The sequence below is a fragment of the Podospora anserina genome, chromosome 7 (genome assembly GCF_000226545.1).
Source record: "Podospora anserina S mat+ genomic DNA chromosome 7, supercontig 1".
In the NCBI taxonomy this organism is placed as follows: Eukaryota; Fungi; Ascomycota; class Sordariomycetes; order Sordariales; family Podosporaceae; genus Podospora; species Podospora anserina.
The window spans coordinates 3,127,463-3,135,557 of NW_001914854.1; the positions used below are offsets into that span (position 1 = coordinate 3,127,463).

Here is an 8,095-nt window from a genome sequence, read left to right on the forward strand (position 1 = left end):
GGTGTCTGGTAGGGTCCTCAGGCTCCAAAGTCTTGGCCATCTCATGCCAGAGCTCCTTCAAGTGTTGTGGCATAGGCATATCTTTCATTGCGCAGCTGATCACAACTCTTTGGCAGAGCATCGAAAACATTCGTCTTCCGGCTCGGGTCTGGAACTGGGCTGGTCCTCGTATTCTAGCCAAGGCGGCAGCACCGTTGACATGCTCCTGGAAAGCAGTGACTGTTCGTGCTCGCGCTGGGCTCTCGGCCATCATTTCAAAGACACCGAGGATCAAGATGGAAAGCATGGTGCTGTCCTTGACCGCCTCTGCCGGATCTTTCAACGCATCCTTGGTCAGTCCCAACGCTACCCCGTACGACTTCCTCGCAGCATCCATCAGATCGTTCCTCCGTTGTAAACTAGCCATGCCCATCAGTCCCACCGCTGTCAAGCTGGCGAGGACAGAGTCGACCTGCCGCTCCCGCTTGGTTCGGGAGGGCTTCCAGACTTCTCGGACAAAGTCGAATTTCTGGTGACAGGCCGTTTCGTGTGCTGTCACAAATCGTGAAAAGAAGAAGGCAAAGCCGTGTTCCTGGCATACCGCCGGAATGTTGTAGAGTGCCATGGCGGGAGGTGTTGTTGGCCAGCTTCCCGACTCTGGTGACATCAGTAGGCTGTCGTCGAATCCCCATGCATCCGAATCTGCGGGACTGGTTGGGGCTGGCGTGGCGGGAACTGCTATCGTTACCGATGGCTTTCCCCGAGGTTCTGGTGTGACTGACAACCTCCCCTCGGATCCAGACGGTGTTGATGGCTCGACGATCAGATTCCCCTTCTTGCGGGCCCTCGCCTTGGCCTTCTTGATGACGTGGGAGCTCTCATCGCGGAACATGAGATCCACTAGATTTCGATAGCCAGGGCATGTCTGATGCCTCTTTTCGCACTGGCCGCATCCTGGTGCTCTCTGATCACACTGGGCGCTATGTTAGCCAGGACGGTGGCTTGATAGTGAGGGCAGAAGATGGAGTCGCGGTGGATTGTCTGCTGATTATACGAGCACCCTTGAGTGGGATCGGTGGCAAATAGGCTGAAGGAAATGGCTACTCACGCGAATCTTTCGATCACGACAGTTGGAGCATCCTTTACTTGGCTTCCCACAATAGACCATTTTGAAGATTGGAACTGGCCGGTTGATGCCAAACACGGTACAAGACCCGGGTTGAACACAACGCGTCTGACGGCACAGTCTCACTCGCCGCTGGCATCGACCAAAGAGCCTCAAGTTAGCTCCCGAGCTGGGGTCGGTCGTCCGTCTCAGTGGCCGTCTGCTATGGCTGCTCACCGGGAGGGAGCTGGCGCTATCCGGAAGGAGGCACAAGGCAGTCGTTGAGGATGTCGAATGAGAACGAGAATGCTGTGTTTGAGTGGCGGCCGAGGTGTGGGGAGAATGCCTAGGAAGGAGCCTGTCCGGCTGAGGTCTTATAATAAGCAGAGTTGGGGTGTGGAGGATGGAGGAGGTGCACAGGAGGCCGCAGGTTCAAGTCTGGGGCGGTTGAGGTTGACCAGAGTTGTATCGTGTCTCCCGCGGAACCCTTGAGTCAATTCCTCGGTTCATGGGTTGATTTTCATAGGGCTATGGGCTGCAACTGGCTGCGAATGTGATGAAGATGGAGAAAACGCCAAGCAGCCCCCGCTGCCCACGACATGATATTGCCCACACAGCCCCTGACAGCGGCACCACAGCCTCTAGTTAGACGGGTACCTTGGCGCTCGGGGCAACTGGGCATGTTGCTGTCGTGAAGCGAGACCTTCACCATGTGTTTGAACCCTCGATTCTCGATGGTGTTGTCACCATCTAACCATTGGTCGGTGCTGGTGTGGAGCAGAGACGAAGACGACAGGGGTCTTTCCTAGTTGGGACACCTGTGCGAAGGCGTTCTCCCAGCAGAAGGGGACATGATCAGACTTGGCGGTGCTCCCAGACGAGACCGGGGTTCGAAGCTTAAAAAGGTCCCCGCGAGATCTGATTCGTCAACGAGATCACCTCAAGCGAGAAGGGGAAGAGCTCGCTATGGGTGGTCATGGCGCCCATGGCTGGCGATGGCTGCATGCTGGATCTGGAGAGCCCTTCTAGAAACATTCTCTCGCCGGCGTGGCTGCTCACTTATGTGCCGCCAAGTGCGGAATACGGGATGGAAAATGTCGAGAGTGTGCGGAATTGCCAGTCCAGAAGACGTTTCGGGGCGTTTGAGATGCTGTGATGCCGTCACCGCCCATACTTAAACGACGTCGAGCTAGCTAGCGAGGGGGTGGATACGGCTGCCTCTGCCTAGACAAAGCGTCGACACGTACCATGGCACGATGCTGTTTTATATTATGACTGATTTGCCGGATGGAAGGGCATATGGCTGGCAGACTTGTCTTGACACGGTATATCGAGGATCATCGTTGTTGAAGACATCTTCAGGACCGAGCGGGGAGTTGTGTTCGGTCAGCATGTGACATTGGTCCCCCCACGAACGTCATTGAGCACCGGGCACCGGATGGAGATGCTCTGTGTGTGTGTGTGTGTGTGTGTGTGTAGCAACTGCAGACGCCCGAAGGCAGGTCGGTCTTTGGCGAATAGCGTCTCGGTGTAACGTCCCAAAGATGGAATCATCTTGAGGCGAGAGACTTTCTCGCAGCAAAGGTTGTAAGTGGCCGAATCTGGACAAAATATCCAAGAGGCGCAGAAGGGCTTCCCTTCCCTTCCCTTCCCTTCACCAGATGTCAAATCACGCAGATCCTCCAGATGGCGCTAACCCGCACACAGCCCTACACTAGACTCCATCAGGCAAAGCTGGGGGAAAAGCCCATGCATTGACCACTTCTTACAACAATTAAACATAGCCCCTTGCCAGAGCATCAATCACGATTCCACGAAGCTTATGGCTGCAGAACGCCATGCAGGGACCGGCAGATGTCAGTTCTGGCCTTCCTATTCTGTCGAGTATTTCGAACACAACCCCAGGCAGAGGCTTAACACCATGCATCTGTAGCTCAAGTTATTACGAGCGCGCAAATTAGGGGATGGATGCGGCATAAGATGGATGGAGATTATACTCATGGGGCAGTATATGGGATTCCCGACAGTCAGGAGAGTTGTCGGGCCGCTGTGCTATTGGTGCGCTGTGGAACTTTCTCTACCACTGCCGGCGCTTGTGAGGAAGTGGCACTTGTGGCTGTGTTTCAATATTTTGTCGACACATTGGCGTCTAGCATCTTGAATCACACTGCGGCATTGTGGCTTCTTGTAGTCATGTGTCGCATATGTCGGCAGTCAGAGTCGAGTGTTTTGAAGCCAGTAAGTAGACTGCATGTAGAACAGTGGTTGATGAGTGTAGGATGAAGATCAGTGATCAATCAGTGTTTGCGTGGGATCCAATGATGTTCTTGGCATTATCGGGCCGAGCCCGGATCCCAGATCGGTTCGGGACCCGTTTCCCCCACTTCGGATGAACCCCACTACCCACCTAACCCCTTCTGTCCAATGAGACAATTTGGATTGACTTCCTGTAGTGCACAGTAAAGTACCACAACCACCACAGCTCTCGATTGTCCAACATGAACTCATAGGCCAGGATACGCGAAAATTGCGATATCAAAAATAAGGCTGATCGTCACACGAATCCATATTCAAGATCTTGTTCTACAACCTCTTGGTCGGGGCGGCTTACCCCGCCCGAGCTTATCCTTGAGTTCCCGGGGCTTTGAGGCTCCTAGGCACACCGCAGACAAGGCTGCGGGCTATACCTACCAACCACAACCAACAACGCCCATCATATGAGCACCGGCAGTGGGACGTTGGATCTTTGAATCAAAACACCTGAAATCTTCATCGGTTCACAGTAGCTACCTTACGTTTGGGGGATACCCTCCAAGCTGGGCACTTGGGCAAAATGCTGCATTCATGTTTGTCATCGACCTACCCATGAGCCTTCTTGCTGATGGACATCAAATACTCCGTACACTGGTTGTCACGCGTCCGGTCACGCAGCCAAAGAGCTACCATCATCTCCGCCCGATTGGCCAAGCCAGCAACCCGCATCAATATTATCGCAGGCCGACGAATCAGCCTGGTAGGGTGAGGCAGCAACAAGGCCCCCTCAGGCGTTACACCGATCTTTCCACGGACGTCATTCATGAAAACCTCGTTTACTCCTGAAGGCTTCTGAATTTACTTTCAAATACAAACATTGCGGAGAACTATGAAGAAGGTAATGAATATAATGCAGAGAAAGGGACAGCGGTGCAGTCCACGAGTGGAAGAAGTTGAGGGTAGTAGGCCGATTTCTACGTCCCCTACAACCCTTTGCTCAGCTTGCACCAGCCTCATATATCCTCACCCTATGGACCTTAGGGTGAAGCGATATGGGACGTTTAGATTATGCCACCATGATCAGCTGTCCTTTCGAGACGCCGTGCAAAACGGCTGCGCGATCTGCTGCATTGTCATGCAAGACGTCAGACTTCGTGGGCTCAGAAAGGGGAAACAAAAGTCAGGGGTAGAACCAGACTGCCAGTTTCCTGACACTACATCATCTACAATCACCAGTGGACCAGAAGATTGGATCAAACATGGCAAGCACATTTTCATTGCTACATACCGGAACGAGCATGAATACACCTTCACCAGCCTCACTTTGGTCCCAGACTTTGGTAAGACCCCGTTCGTTACCAGACACTACTCATCGGAAAGCTTGTCAGTATTCTGAGTTCATCAAACTACACACAGATAATTTGCGGGCTCATCACATGCACCGCGATATATCGCGGGACAATGATACATCAGCGGGGACAAGTCCAACCATGCGCCTGGCCATTCATTGGCTTAGACATTGTCAAACATCTCATAAGGAATGCGCATCAACACTGGAACCCTCGGGTCGCAATACAGCTAACCTTCCTTCGCGGCTTCTGGATATCGGACCCGAAGCGACTGGAAGCTTGAGACTCGTGTTAACCGGAGAGGACGGGGTGGACGCCCGAGCCCAGTACATTACTCTGAGCTACATGTGGGGGTAAAGATTCAGCGGGTCATGCTTTTATCTTCAACCTTAGACTCCTTCCGCCAGGGACTGCCGATCAGTGAGCTTCCTCGAACATTTCAGGATCTGATTGTGCTTGCCCGGGCATTCGGCGTTCGTTACATGTGGATCGATGCCCTCTGCATCATCCAGGACTCTACTGAAGACTGGGAGCACGAAGGTGCCGCCATGTGGAAGGTTTACGCGAATTCGCTTTGTACAATTGCAGCTACCGCCTCTATAAGTCCAGAAGATGGCTTGTTTCGGAAGAGAGACCCCGTACCATTCACTCGACAGATCAAGGCTCCTAGCGGACATCCATGTCGCGACAATCATGATTATCATGTTTTCGATCCAGGCTTCGCAGAAAGGTGTATTTCCAGTGGGCCATTACAGTCAAGAGGCTGGGCATTCCAGGAGCGAATCATGTCGCCACGGGTTCTTCATTTTTCAGACAGCCAGATGCTGTGGGAATGTCGCAAAGAGACCCAGTGCGAAGCAGCTCCTTTCTATACGACTCTTCTGTCCCAGAAGAGCACAAAAGGGTCAATCCAACATCAAGGAATGAGGAACAGACTGGAAGTGACTGCGGACCACGACGCGGAATCGTCTGCCTCCTTATCTTCGTCGACACCTGCGAGAAACCATGTTGGGAAAGAATATGATGTGTTTCTGGATGGTTGGAAATCAGTTGTCGCGATCTACTCAAACTGTAGCTTGACCTATGACGAGGACAAGCTACCTGCTTTGGCGGGCCTAGCCAAGGCATTTCTACGAGACAAACCAGCTCGCACGTATCTTGCAGGCATGTGGAGAGAGAATCTTGAAGGGCAGTTAGGCTGGAAGGTGAACACTCCGGGAAACAGACTCTCCACTCCTTACCGCGCACCTTCGTGGTTCTGGGCATCGGTGACCAGTGCTATTGAACCGTCCTTATATTATAAGCTGGAGAAGCTCGGCCACTGTTTCTATACCATCCCGAGGATTGAAAGCGTCAGCTGTGTAACTAAAGGACCACAGTATTTCGGAAGGGTCTTGAGAGCACACCTTGAGGTCTCCGGTTACCTGGTTTTCCCAATTGTTCATAGTATTGACGGTGAAAAGGAACCCCAGACCTGCCAGTTGCGGATTGAACACACGTTTATGTCTGCGTGCCTGTGCTGGGATACTGTGGATGTCCGTGCTAGTGTCGGGTTCACAATTACATGTCTACCCCTTGGTATAGAGTATGATACTCGTATTATTACTTGTATTATACTGGAGCAGGTTGGGGGGAATTCACCCATCAAGTATCAGCGAGTTGGTTTATTGAAGGTTACTTTCGGTCATGATCGCAGTGACCAGCTTTGGAGGTTCGGAATAGAAAAGGGGATAAAAGAAAATCGGTCTGTTGCCAAGTATAACAAGGAGTTTTCTGTCATACATATTGTATGAAAGAATTCGAGCGGACATTTAGCAGAATGCCAGGTGATGGACAAAGGGACAGAATAAAATTAATACACATAGCCCGACAATTATATCCATCGTGACCTCTTCCCATCAATAAACCTCAAACTTTCTTTCTCTCCACCTCCCAACCGGCACAGCACTCGGCTGCCTGTTTAACGTCAACCCAGCGCCCTCCAATATCAACACAACCATCATCTCCATAATCACTCCCATCCCAAGAAAATACCACACAAAACTCCCCACCCCGCCATAACTCTTAAACCTCGGATCTGTCCCAAATGTAGCCAACCCTGAGAACACGATCCTGACAATCATAAACGGCGACGCCAGCCCAACTCCAAACAACAACCTCTTCTCCCCTGGCTCCACCGCCCCTATCTCCACCATCGTCACCAACGTCCCCAAAACTACAAACCCCAACCCAGCCATAGTCAACCCCAACCCAGCCTGGCTCTCATTCGGCACAGTCACCACCTCCGCCTGCTGTCCCGTCGTCCCACTAACCGCATCTCCAATCTCACCACTCATCATACTCTGCCCTACAATCGAAAGTATCAACCCTATCAACATCACCACTTGCGCAAGTCTCTGGTGGCGTGGGCTGATGAACGTCTGGGTTCCTTGTTGTCGGATACCCAGGAGGACTCGGCCTAAAAGGTTGGAGAGGCAGATGACGAGGGCGGAGACGCCGATGGAGTACATTACTTGAGAGGCGACGATGAGGTTGGGGTTGGAGGGGGAGGCGATGGTGGCTAGGTTGAGGGAGGAGCCGACGATGCGGGTGGTGGTGAAGATTATGAGGTAGAGCCAGCCGGCGTTTTTGCGGAAGCCATGGCGGGTGGAGAGGAGGATGGCGATGAGGAGGGCGGGGGTGTAGATTGCTAGCTCGACGATGGAGATGCTGTTGAGGGGGTGGAGGGCCATTTTGAAGTAATTATTTACATTTAGGTACAACTGAGGGAGGACAAGAATACGAAGGGAGGTCATTCCGGACTAGGAATGTGCTGAGGGGCTCACAGTCAGATGTTGTACTCTCAGTCATGGGTATACGTACTGGATCGTTTGATTCAAGAATGAAGTTTTTTCTTGATAATTCGAAGACGAGCATGAAGCTGAGGATACAAATTCCTTCGATTGTCTCTTGGCAGGACATTTCAACCAAGCTCATGTCAGCTTTTGACCGCTAGGCTGGGCTGGAGCTCCCAAACCGTCTTTGTTCCAACCGTGGGCTGAAGACTGAAAGCTGACATAAACGGACCATTATGGGCGCTAACAGCCGAGTCAGCCTCATGAAGGCGCTTGCGTCTGGCGTGTTTGTCTTGTTGCGCCACACGTCTTATTGGTTGTCGCTCACGAACGCCGCTCAGGTGGTTTGAAACTGATCTATCGAGGGAAGCCGTTCTCTCCAGCTCAAGGCGAGTAAGCTAAGGGCTGTCACAAACTGCGCCATATTAAACAAAATTCATGTCGCTTTCATCTTCGAGCCGATGGTGTCAGGTATTCAGGGAGTGGATTTTATGTAAACAGATGTTGAACTGGATGGAAGAAGGCTGGCCATCAAGGTTCACCCCTATCATCACAAACAACCCTAACCCACCATG

The 8,095-nt window shown here is 52.2% G+C and overlaps 3 protein-coding genes across 3 annotated transcripts in view; 1 reads left to right on the forward strand and 2 right to left on the reverse strand.

Annotated features, from left to right (window-relative positions):
* Positions 1 to 1,147, reverse strand: part of PODANS_7_10740 (uncharacterized protein) — a gene marked incomplete at both ends in the record, with an annotated part of 1,572 nt that extends 425 nt beyond the window's left edge. Inside the window, 2 exons of the mRNA XM_001908407.1 lie at positions 2 to 952; positions 1,088 to 1,147. Coding sequence (XP_001908442.1) covers positions 2 to 952; positions 1,088 to 1,147 — 1,011 coding nt within the window. The remainder of the gene's footprint in view (position 1; positions 953 to 1,087) is intronic.
* A 3,910-nt stretch (positions 1,148 to 5,057) lies between these two features.
* Positions 5,058 to 6,479, forward strand: PODANS_7_10750 (uncharacterized protein; the record flags this gene model as incomplete). The annotated part of the gene is made up of 1 exon (XM_001908408.1): positions 5,058 to 6,479. One exon carries the CDS (start codon positions 5,058 to 5,060, stop codon positions 6,477 to 6,479), a length of 1,422 nt encoding a protein of 473 aa, XP_001908443.1.
* A 105-nt stretch (positions 6,480 to 6,584) lies between these two features.
* On the reverse strand, positions 6,585 to 7,481 carry PODANS_7_10760 (uncharacterized protein; the record flags this gene model as incomplete). Its single annotated transcript, XM_001908409.1, has 1 exon — positions 6,585 to 7,481. The coding sequence occupies one exon, from the start codon at positions 7,479 to 7,481 to the stop codon at positions 6,585 to 6,587; it is 897 nt and encodes a 298-aa protein (XP_001908444.1).
* Between the last annotated feature and the right edge of the window lie 614 nt (positions 7,482 to 8,095).